At 39.7% G+C, this 13,029-nt stretch overlaps 1 protein-coding gene across 23 annotated transcripts in view; it reads left to right on the plus strand.

Annotated features, from left to right (window-relative positions):
- The window catches only part of LOC120932477 (protocadherin gamma-B2-like), a 353,457-nt gene that overhangs the window by 275,051 nt on the left and 65,377 nt on the right, over positions 1-13,029 (plus strand). The window contains exon 1 of one of the 23 annotated variants that reach the window (XM_040344868.1): positions 706-3,714. The exons of 21 other annotated variants lie outside the window; for them this stretch is intronic. In XM_040344868.1, the coding sequence (XP_040200802.1) occupies positions 1,303-3,714 (2,412 nt within the window). In that variant the 5' untranslated portion in view covers positions 706-1,302. Of the gene's footprint in view, positions 1-705; positions 3,715-8,808; positions 12,185-13,029 lie in introns of those variants that run through there. One more of the 23 variants, XM_040344866.1, reaches the window with a different exon arrangement.

Genomic DNA, 13,029 nt, shown 5'->3' on the forward strand with positions numbered 1-13,029 from the left:
TATCCCACTGCCTCTAACCTTGTCCTGTAACACACTAATAACAAGCTTATGATGTGACGATTCAGCCAAACCCTGGCCTGTAAACCACTCTCCCTAACCCCCTTATGTGACCTACTCCCACTAACCTTGATGTGTGCCTAAGCTCGTAAGCATTGGCTTGTTCCGGTTTAATTTAGAGCATGCGCACTGAGATACCCCCACAGACGGCGCATGCGGCGTTCAAAAAAAAACGTTGTTTACGTCGGGTCACGACGTATTTACATAAAACACGCCCCCATCACATCCATTTGAATTCTGCGCCCTTACGCCTCCAAAGATACACTACGCCGCCGTAACTTACGGCGCAAATTCTTTGAGGATTCAAAAAAAAAAAAGTTACGGTGGCGTAGTGTATCTTAGATACGCTGCGCCCGGCGGAAATATGTGTCGAGGTACATGAATCTGCCCCATAGTCTACACTGTAAACACAATGCATTTTAAATGCATTTGATTTACCAGAAAACCAGGGCATGTTTATCATAAAAATAAATCTAGCACATTGTGGGTTTTATTGGCTAAAACCGCATAGTGCAAAATCTGGTACAGCTGTGCATGGTAGCCAATCAGCTTCTATCTTCAGCCTGTTTAAATAAGCTTTGACAAACAAACCTAAAAGCTGATTGGTTTTTATGCCCAGATGTACCAGATTTTACACTTTCCAGTTTTAATAAATCAACCTCACCATGTCACAAAGTTCAGTTCTCTTACAAAATATGACCTTTATGGCAATTGTTTTCATCTTAAACTGACTTAATGTGATTAAACTTAAACTATGAAACAAGCATTATCTAGATCTTAGGCCAAAAAGCTTATAGAATAATATAAGTGTGTTTCATGAGGTACAATGTCACTTTGTTTTGTGTTCTTTTTTCAAGAGTATTAGAAAATCATATCAATGAACATTAAAGGACTGTTTAAAAAAAAAAAATCTGTTTTAGTGTGGGAGCTGATGACAGTGTGATGTGAAAGAACCCTAAATCTAAGTCTGTATTTATGAAAGTAACTCTAAAATGTTGTAGTACCCTAATTGTACCTCAAAGCGCCGCTGTTCAACCAATAAGGGAAGGATGTGAGGGATGCATGCCTCTATGAGACAGGCAGTACAACTGCAAGAGTGAATATAGAGCATTTCTGCATGAGATGGGAGTGCTTCAGGTCTAATAAGAAGATATTCTGGCATTTGAATTCAACTAAGGATTACACATTCTACAAGGAATTTCCTCTTATATATTCCCAACAACAGAAGAAAAAGCTCTCTTGAAAATGCATCAACAACAGTCACTCCTGGAAATCAGATGGCAAGTAGTGATTTCATTATTTTCCTTGTTGTGTCATTCAGTCTCTGCTCAGATTCATTATTCCATTGTAGAAGAAATGAGGAAAGGTTCAGTTGTTGGTGATTTAGTGAAAGATCTTGGAATGAATGTGAAGGATATCACAGCAAGAAAACTCCGTATTGTGTCTGATGTTTCTGAAAAATATTTCAGTATCAATCTGGAGAATGGAGACCTTTTTATTGCAGAGAGGATAGACAGAGAGACACTGTGTGGGGCTGCAGCTGATTGTGTCCTGACCTTTGATGCTGTGGCTGAGAATCCTTTAAATGTGTTTAATGTTCGGATTGAAATTCAAGATATAAATGACAATCCACCAACATTTCTCGATGAAACAATTAGATTGGAAATAAGTGAATCTGCTTCACCAGGAGAAAGGGTTGCTTTGCAGAAAGCTGAGGATTTGGATATAGGAATTAATACACTGAGAAGCTACAAGCTGAGTCCAAATGAGCACTTTGCCTTGGGAGAAAGGATCAGCTCTGATGGCAGTATATTTCCTGAGCTGGTTCTGGAAAAGCCTCTAGACCGAGAGACACAAAATTACCATGAACTGATTCTATCAGCTTTCGATGGAGGAAATCCTGTACAGACAGGCACTGTGTTAATTAGGATTTCCATCACTGATTATAATGATAATACACCTATATTTACCCAAGAAGTATATAAAATAAGCATTAAGGAAAATATACCTTTAAATTCTACAGTTCTGCAGGTCAGAGCAACTGATAAAGATGAAGGTGTAAATGCAGAGATTACATATTCTTTTAATACCCGGGCAAATAGCATTCTCCAGATGTTTACAATTAATCACAAGAACGGAGACATTAGAACAAAGGGACATTTAGATTATGAAATGAAAAAACACTATGAAATATCTGTAAAAGCCATGGATGGAGGGGGGCTGGCTGCCCATGCCAAAGTTTTAATAGAGATATTGGATGAGAATGACAATGTTCCTGAGATAACCCTCACCTCCCTGTCTTCTCCTATTCCTGAAGACACATTACCTGGAACTGTGGTGGCACTGATTGTAGTCCGTGATAAAGACTCGGGAGAAAATGGAGAAGTTCAGTGTCAAATCATTGGGGATATTCCATTTCAATTAGTGTCATCAGCAAGTAACTTCTATAAAATTGTTACCAAAGATTCTCTGGACAGAGAAAAATTATCATCCTATAACATCACCATCCAAGCATCTGACAAGGGTTCTCCTGGTTTGTCTTCTGTGAAAGTCGTCTATTTGGACTTGGCGGATGTTAATGACAATGCACCTATTTTTGAGAAGTTGATTTATACTGCATTTGTACCAGAAAATAATTTACCAGGAGCTTCCATATTTCATATTCAGGCAAAAGATATTGACAGTGAAGAAAATGCAAAACTGACTTACTTTATAGTAAATAATGACAAAGATTCCATATCCTTGCTTGTATCTATAAATCCAGTGACCGGAGTCATTTATGCGCAAAAATCATTTGATTACGAGCAACACAGAGAATTCAACATTCAGGTCATTGCTAAAGACAATGGTTTCCCATCACTGAACAGCAGCACAACTCTAAAAATTCATGTGGTAGACCAGAATGATAACTCACCAGTCATCCTATACCCACCAAGGGACAGTGAGGGTCCTGTCTTTGAGATGGTGCCTTGGTCATCTGAACAAGGTTCCTTAGTATCTAAAGTGGTCGCAGTGGATGCAGATTCTGGACACAATGCCTGGTTGTCTTATTTTCTGCAAGTTTCTGAGCCATCACTTTTTACTATTGATCAGTACACTGGGGAGATCAAAACATCAAAGGTTTTTCATGATGGAGATTCTTTAAAACATAAAGTTGTGGTCATAGTAAAAGACAATGGCTTCCCACCTCTGTCTGCTTCTGTGACTCTAAACCTGGTGATTGCTGATAATTTTCAGCAAATAATTCCTGAAATGAACAAACAGCCAAGCAAACTGGACTCTCAGTCAAACTTACAAATGTACCTGGTAATTGCCTTGTCCTTGATTACTTTTCTGTTTGTATTGACTGTGATAGTCGCTGTGGTCTCCAAATGCAGAGAGTCCAAATCTTTGCCTTACTTTGGCCCTGTGGATACACACTTATATCATACTGTAGATCCCAGATTTATTTCCCAGTTTAACAATGGAACATTGCAGCTGCCCTACACATACAATGTTTTTCCAACTCTGGATTCAATGGACAAGGAATTTGCTTTCCAAAAATCTCAGCAGTGTGTTCCGGTTGTTCCTGTAGAAAAACTCATTGATGCGGATGATTCAGGAATTGGTAATGAAAACTTAAGAGACCGTATAGCTGATCACAATCTTATTTTACAGGTATGTTGAAACTCTGATGTTTAATTAGTCTGCATTCTTAAAAACAATGTTGCAGATATGTTTGTTATAAAGGCTATGTTGACCCATACAGTGTTTGCAAATCAGATGAGGTTTGTAATGATTTTCAATTGTTATTTTATTTTATTTTAATGATTTTGTAAAATAATAATTATCAAACATTCTTTTGAAAATAGCAAGCTGTTTCATACAATATGTAAACTCTTGTGACCATAATGCCCTGTACACACGATCGGTTCATCCGATGAAAACCGACTGATGGATTATTTCATCAGATATCCCATGAAGCTGACTTTTATCAGTCTTGCCTACACACCATCAGTTAAAAAAAACGATCGTGTCAGAATGCGGTGACGTAAAACACAACGACGTGCTGAGAAAAATGAAGTTCAATGCTTCCAAGCATGCGTCGACTTGATTCTGAGCATGGGTGGATTTTTAACCGATGGACTTGCCCACAGACGAAAGTTTTTTTCTATCGTTTTTTTAACCATCAGATAATTTTAAAACAAGTTCCTAGTTTTTTAACCGATGGATAAAAAACCGATGGGGCCCACACACGATCGGTTTGTCTGATGAAAATGGTCCATCAGACCGTTTTCATCAGACAAACCGATGGTGTGTACGCGGCATAAGGCATCCATAGTTTCTTTTAGTTTTCTAGCATTGCACAGGAGACAAACCGTAGTCTATGATGTAGTTGCATTTCTCAAAAAAACATCAACATAAGGAAAAATACTTTTCTTTATCGCTGTTTTAAGTTTTAGTGGCACAACACTCGTGATTGACTGTATTTAATAAATGATTATGTATTTTCATAGTGCATTCCATATCTCTTTAAGTTTTCTAGCATTGCACAGGAGACAAAACCCCAACACTAATGATTGACTGTATAAAACAATAGTCAAATAGTTTATGTTTATGGAAAAAAATGATTTAAAGTGCAAATAAACCTTCCTATCCTTTATAGCTAGGGAAGCTGTCATATTAACCTTGGCATGATCTGCAGTTGCCTGCACAAATATAATCACCAACCATTAGAAACTGTAGCAGAAAACAAGTGATCCGGTGGGATAAATTCTGCATTGAAAAAGTTTTTCTGAAATTCATAACCGTTAAATCTATGTGGCCAGGATTCTGCACATGAGTGTTCGCAGGAAATTTACAATAAATGTTTAAAAGGAACACACCAGTATATACAAAATGTTTTGAATTTTTTTTATCATTTCTGAAAATATAGCATTAAAGAATGATTGCTTTTTTTTTTTTTTTTTCATAGAGGGTTCTTATTTTAGTTGCTAATTCCTAAAGTGGTATTAAATCAAAATCAAACATTTATTATATTGCAGTATACCAATTCTTAGATGTAATGGCTGTATTGGTTTTTCTTTATTTTCATCTGTACCTCCAGCCAGTAAATTTGTTGTTCACCAAAAGGATAAGCTCTCCAGCAGAATGTATCAGTTACAGAGATGGCCATTTAGCACTAGCAGGGGTGCTTACAATGATCAGATTATATTTATATATGTAAAACCTCTTTTCCAAAACTGCTTCTAAAGTATCAGCATCGGTCCGATGCTGCATCTGTCACCAACCAGCTCAAATACTAAGAACCAAGCAATCTAACACCGCTGAACGCTCCATTCTCACAGTTCCCTAAACAGAGAGCTGGTGACTGTCAGTCACCACTCTCTGCTCCAGCCCCTCCTCACTCACTGGCGTGCTGGGCTGTGGAGGGGGCAGGAGCGGCCAGCTCAGGCTCTCAGTGGCTCTCTAAGAGGCTGAGCTGGGTACCGTCAAGGCATGTGGCCGGATCCCGACTTCATTGACGTGATCTTGCCTGAGCCTGGACGAGCTCTGTGACATCAGCCGACAGCAGACTTCAGCCCGCTGTCTGCTGAAAATGGCTCACAGGAGTGCAGAACAAACTGCGCTACTGTGATCCATAGGAGATGTACAGCCAAATGAGCATTGGCTGTACTTCTCCTTTTAATCTGTTAGCATATCTAACACTCCCCCAAGAGACAAAAAGGTGCTATGCAACACACATCACAGCAAGACCCTGTGTATATGTGAAATGACAGCCTCAGCCCAGGCTCTAGCCAAGCCACATCCTCACTCCCCTCCCCAGACTGACAATACTGCTGTCCAAAGCTACCGCCTGTGCTCATTCACCCAGAGTGGGGGGACTCTAATGAAGGAGGTGTGTTCCTTGCCAGATCACCAGGTAAAATCAGAGAGGAAAAAGCTGAAAAAAAGAATACTAATGCAGCCACCACATCTAACGATTGGTAAGCTGCAATATACATTTTTGGTTTGGGGTTTAATACCACTTTAAGATCAACAAATCACAATTCCTGAAGGTCAGTGCATTTTTATTGCTTGCTATGAGTTAATCTACATTAGAATTGCCATTTCAACTGGAAGTTTTGCCATTTTATTTATCAATAGTGATGTAATGTAGAGGGAATGGGTTAGAACCCCTGTCAGGTTTTATTTTTAGTCTGTGTCTGCCTTTGCTGACTTTTTATCACTTTTTTGTCATGGTGAAAAGGTGATTGTATTGCTATCTGTGTCTTGTCCCAATGACCACAAAAAAAGAGATTTGCTCAGGACACAGAGAGCAAAAATAAAACTGTCAGAGACCTGGACGTATAGGTTGATAGGTATAACTAAGAAACCTTTGCTGCTTGGGTAAAAATGTATATTTTAATGAATAATAGTAGGCATAATATTGTACAGCTGTAGCACTGTTTAACTATATACATTAAACACACCAAACTTTTATTATATTAGTGCTTATCTCTCTGGGTGCACAAGGAGGTTCTCTAAAATTTCAGGACACTGACACATGTGAGATTAGTTATTCTGTTATAGAGCCTGCATGTAACCATAGAAAAACTTCCACCCTCTGCAACTTAGCAAGCAACAAAGAGAAAATAATGAGGCAATATGAAGGTGATTTATTCACTAAACAAATTGTGGGCTATTTGAAGGCTAGTGATTTTACTTGCATATGTGCATATCATATTGTATAGTTGCTGGTTATTCCACTTTCTGCAATTTTCGAATTGTTCATGCCCGTCCTATCTCCTGCAGATTGTCCTACAGGCAAGGGATTGCTCAAAGGACATAGGTTGCTGTAACAGGTGATACTTAAACCCAACCCCCTCCAGGGGTCAGGGGGCGAGCATGCTCGGCTCAGGCCACCTCGGCTTGGGTGGGCGGCAGGTCCGCTCGACTCAGACGTTGGGTGGATCCGCTCACTCGGGCCAGCTCGGCTCAGGTGGTGGGCAGATCTGCTTGGCTCAGGCCAGCTCGACTTGGGTGCAAGGCGAGTCTGCTCAGCTCAGACAAGCCACCTCCTCTCTCTACAGAGGGCTCCGTGTGCCGTGCTTCATGCTGGAAAGTGTAGTTTCCAGCGCAGCCCTGCGGATTCTCTTCTGACATGCCAGTGTTCTGTAAAGTTAGTGAACCGGCAGCAGAGAAGATGCACGTCCCAGGACAGGAGGAGAAGGAAGGAGGAAGAAGACTCTGGCAGCGAGAGCTCGGGATTTGGGGGAACATCCTTCTGGGGAGAAGTCAGAACCGAGAGGTTGAGGAGACCATAGGAGAGAGAGACAAGTTCTAGTGAGCAAGTGTGCACAGTGTACTGGGATGGTGAGCGCAGGCTGCCCACTTACTGATTCACACTCCTACCTACCTTAAAAAAAGAGCTTATCAGAAGCTCACTGAGACCACACCAATGTAGGGCAGGCTCTTATTGGTTACTAAGGATACTGCACTGTTCTTGTCTCTGCAGTGTGAGAATGTACAGACAGTTGGGCCTAGTCACTCAGTGCAGTAGCCATAACAACTGTACTGGCTTCTGATTGGTTTCAATTAGACCCCATTTACACCTATCGTTGCATGCAAAACGTGCATACGGCAGTCCATTCATTTAAATGGGAATACCCTTAATAAGGCAAAGTATCTCATGGAGCTTTTGCTGCATTTAGTTTTTGTATGTATTTTTATTTTTTACACCACTCATTTTACAGTGTTTTCAAATTTTTGCATGCAGAAAAATGCATGTCAGCTTGTGGTGTTCGGAATGCCATTAACAAAGAATGGCGCAGCAAACGTGATGTGGTATTAGCACGTTTTATTAATGTGTGCAGAACTACGCAATTTTGCATGTGTTTACAGAACTTGCAGGTATGAGTGGAGCCTTAGGCCTAGTACACACGAGAGGATTTATCCGCGGATACGGTCCAACGGACCGTTTCCGCGGATAAATCCTCTCGAGGATTTCCGCAGATTTGGATCCGATGGAGTGTACTCACCATAGGATCGAAATCCGCGCCGAAATCCCATCGCGATGACGTGTCACGCCGTCGCCGCGATGATGACGCGGCGACGTGTGTGACGCGGTCATATAAGGAATTCCATGCATGCGTCGAATCATTACGACGCATGCGGGGGATCCATTTGGACGGATTGATCCGGTGAGTCTGTACAGACCAGCGGATCAATCCGTTGGGATGGATTCAAGCGGATAGATTTGAAAGCATGTCTTCAAATTTTTATCCGCTTGAAATCCATCCCAGGGGAAAAAAATCCGCGGAAACAGATTCGCTGGGTTGTACACACCAGCGGATCTATCCGCTGGAACTGATCCGCAGATCAATTCCAGCGGATAGATCCTCTCGTGTGTACGGGGCCTCAGGGATGGGTTTGGTGCAAACCCAGAAGGAAGGTGTCACTCCCACCCAGTCACCTAGCGAGTGCACCTCTCAACCCTGCAGTCTTTACATGCACCCCTCAGTCCTGTACTCTGTATGTAGAGCATTTTTACTGTACTTAACAAGGCAGTTATAATGTGTACAGTGCCTATAGTAGCTAATCATATTTTATCATATTTTATCCTTATTTCATCCATCACAGTCAGATCAATGAAATATGCCTTATGTTAATATTGTTAAATTTGTTGATTGTAATATTTATTTTTGTAATCTAATTCTGCAAAAAACATTTTACAGTGTAATTTCAAGATAATTTAAGAGGGTGTGTTTAGGGGCGGGATTATGGGTGGCGCAGGGAAGAGGTTGGGTGGGTCAACTAGTGGCAAGTAGCTCTTAACCTCTGGCTAGTAACTCAGGACTTGAAATTTTGAACCCTGGTATATACATAGTTACATTGGTCCAAGTTGGACAAGTGTAACTATGTAAAAAATATCCAAACCTGGAAGTCATCGTTAACTAATGTTTGACACAGATCAGCCCTTTCCGCAGTCTTTTACGTTACAATAATGCTGTCTGATCACTAGGAAGAATGTGGAAATAGTTCCTCCTACCTGCCGCTGATGACATAGTCGTATGTAGGCAAAGTCATTTGACAGGAACACCAGGACAGCCTTTTACTGATACAAGTTAGGGCTTTTTTGTTCAAAGTAAATAATGTTGCTGTATATACTTGGACTTGTATAGTCACCCGAAAAGTTAGGAAGCTCAGCTTATTAAATCCTTTTGAGGCTATATCTAGGGAGGCATCAGCAATTTAATGCAAGCTTCTTATTTTCATATAGCACATACAAAGTTCTAGCTTGAGTCAATAAGAGCACAAACAGAAAAAAGATTGCATATTTTGTTGGAAACTTCATTATTTTATTGCTGTTAACTATTTTAGCCTAGATTTTTAAGCTTTCTAAAAAAATTACCTAATATTTTTGTGTGAGGGAACTGATGACGCTTTTGTGAAAGGACCCTAAATCTTACCGGTAGTCTGTATTTATGAAAGTAACTCTAAAATGTTGTAGTACCCCAATTGCACCTCAAAGCGCCGCTGTTCAACCAATAAGGGAAGGATGTGAGAGATGCATGCCTCTATGAGATAGGCAGTACAACTGCAAGAGTGAATATAGAGCATTTCTGCATGAGATGGGAGTGCTTCAGGTCTAATAAGAAGATATCCTGGCATTTGAATTCAATTAAGGATTATACATTCTACAAAGACTTCCATTTATATATTCCCAACAACAAAACGAACGGCTGTCTTGAAAATGCATCAACAACAATCACCCCTGGAAATCAGATGGCAAGTAGTGATTTCATTATTTTCCTGGCTGTGTCATTCAGTCTCTGCTCAGATTCATTATTCCATTGTAGAAGAAATGAGGAAAGGTTTAGTTGTTGGTGATTTAGTGAAAGATCTTGGAATGAATGTGAAGGATATCACAGCAAGAAAACTCCGTATTGTGTCTGGAGTTTCTGAAAAATATTTCAGTATCAATCTGGATAATGGAGACCTTTTTATTGCAGAGAGGATAGACAGAGAGACACTGTGTGGGGCTGCAGCTGATTGTGTCCTGGCCTTTGATGCTGTGGCTGAGAATCCTTTAAATGTCTTTAATGTAAGGATTGAAATTCAAGATATAAATGACAATCCACCAAGATTTCTCGATGAAACAATTAGATTGGAAATAAGTGAATCTGCTTCACCAGGAGAAAAGGTTGCTTTGCAGAAAGCTGAGGATTTGGATATAGGAATTAATACACTGAGAGGCTACAAGCTGAATCCAAATGAGCATTTTGTCTTAGGAGAAAGGATCAGCTCTGATGGCAGTATATTTCCTGAGCTGGTTCTAGAAAAGCCTCTAGACCGAGAGACACAAAATTACCATGAACTGATTCTATCAGCTTTCGATGGAGGAAATCCTGTACAGACAGGCACTGTGTTAATTAGGCTTACCATCACTGATTATAATGATAATACACCTATATTTACCCAAGAAGTATATAAAATAAGCATTAAGGAAAATATCCTTTTAAATTCTACAGTTCTGCAGGTCAGAGCAACTGATAAAGATGAAGGTGTAAATGCAGAGATTACATATTCTTTTAGTACCCGGGCAAATAACATTCTCCAGATGTTTACAATTAATCACAAGAATGGAGACATTAGAACAAAGGGACATTTAGATTATGAAATTAAAAAACACTATGAAATATCTGTACAAGCCATGGATGGAGGGGGCCTGGCTGCCCATGCCAAAGTTTTAATAGAGATATTGGATGAGAATGACAATGTTCCTGAGATAACCCTCACCACCCTGTCTTCTCCTATTCCTGAAGACACATTACCTGGCACTGTGGTGGCACTGATTGAAGTTCGTGATAAAGACTCGGGAGAAAATGGAGAAGTTCAGTGTCAAATCATTGGGGATATTCCATTTCAATTAGTGTCATCAGCAAGTAACTTCTACAAAATTGTTACCAAAGATTCTCTGGACAGAGAAAAAATGTCATCCTATAACATCACCATTCAAGCATCTGACAAGGGTTCTCCTGGTTTATCTTCTGTGAAAGTCGTCTATTTGGACTTGGCGGATGTTAATGACAATGCACCTATGTTTGAGAAGTTGATTTATACTGCATTTGTACCAGAAAATAATTTACCAGGAGCTTCCATATTTCATATACAAGCAAAAGATATTGACAGTGAAGAAAATGCAAAACTGACTTACTTTATAGTAAATAATGACAAAGATTCCATATCCTTGCTTGTATCTATAAATCCAGTGACTGGAGTCATTTATGCGCAAAAATCATTTGATTATGAGCAACACAGAGAATTCAACATTCAGGTCATTGCTAAAGACAATGGTTTTCCATCACTGAACAGCAGCACAACTCTAAACATCCGTGTGGTAGACCAGAATGATAACTCACCAATCATCTTATACCCACCAAGAGACAGTGAGGGTCCTGTCTTTGAGATGGTGCCTTGGTCATCTGAACAAGGTTCCTTAGTATCTAAAGTGGTCACAGTGGATGCGGATTCTGGACACAATGCCTGGTTGTCTTATTTTTTGCAAGTTTCTGAACCATCACTTTTTACTATTGATCAGTACACTGGGGAGATCAAAACATCAAAGGTTTTTCATGATGGAGATTCTTTAAAACATAAAGTTGCGGTCATAGTAAAAGACAATGGCTACCCACCTCTGTCTGCTTCTGTGACTCTAAACCTGGTGATTGCTGATCATTTTCAGCAGATATTTCCTGAAATGAACAAACAGCCAAGCAAAGTGGACTCTCAGTCAAACTTACAAATGTACCTGGTAATTGCCTTGTCATTGATTACTTTTCTGTTTGTATTGACTGTGATAGTCGCTGTGGTCTCCAAATGCAGAGAGTCCAAATCTTTGCCTTACTTTGGCCCTGTGGATGCACAATTATATCATACTGTAGATCCCAGATTTATTTCCCAGTTTAACAATGGAACATTGCAGCTGCCCTACACATACAATGTTTTTCCAACTCTGGATTCAATGGACAAGGAATTTGCTTTCCTAAAATCTCAGCAGTGTGTTCCGGTTGTTCCTGTAGAAAAACTAATTGATGCGGATGATTCAGGAATTGGTAATGAAAACATAAGAGACCCTATAGTTGATGACAATCTTATTTTACAGGTATGTTCAAACTATGATGTTTAATTAGTCTGCATTCTTAAAAACAATGTTGCAGATATGTTTGTTATAAAGGCTATGTTGACCCATACAGTGTTTGCAAATCAGATGAGGTTTGTAATGATTTTCAATTGTTTTATTTTATTTTAATGATTTTGTAAAATAATAATTAGCAAACATTCTTTTGAAAATAGCAAGCTGTTTCATACAATATGTAAACTCTTGTGAGCATAATGCCCTGTACACACGATCGGTTCATCCGATGAAAACGGACTGATGAATTATTTCATCAGATATCCCATGAAGCTGACTTTCATCAGTCTTGCCTACACACTATCGGTTAATAAAAACGATCGTGTCAGAACGCGGTGACGTAAAACACAACGACGTGCTGAGAAAAATGAAGTTCAATGCTTCCAAGCATGCGTCGACTTGATTCTGAGCATGGGTGGATTTTTAACCGATGGACTTGCCGACAGACGAACGTTTTTTTCTATCATTTTTTTAACCATCAGATAATTTTAAAACAAGTTCCTAGTTTTTTAACCGATGGATAAAAAACCGATGGGGCCCACACACGATCGGTTTGTCTGATGAAAACGGTCCATCAGACCGTTTTCATCAGACAAACCGATTGTGTGTACGCGGCATAAGGCAGCCATAGTTTCCAGACCATCAGAAGACCAGCACTCATAGTACATCACAAAAATATTTTAGTTTTCTAGCATTGCACAGGAGACAAACCCCCCCCCCCCCATAGGATTATAAATAGGCATAGTCTACGATGTAGTTACATTTCTCAGAAAAACATCAACATAAGGAAAAATACTTTTCTTTATGGCTGTTTT

Source organism: Rana temporaria, chromosome 3 (assembly GCF_905171775.1).
Source record: "Rana temporaria chromosome 3, aRanTem1.1, whole genome shotgun sequence".
NCBI classification, from domain to species: domain Eukaryota; kingdom Metazoa; phylum Chordata; class Amphibia; order Anura; family Ranidae; genus Rana; species Rana temporaria.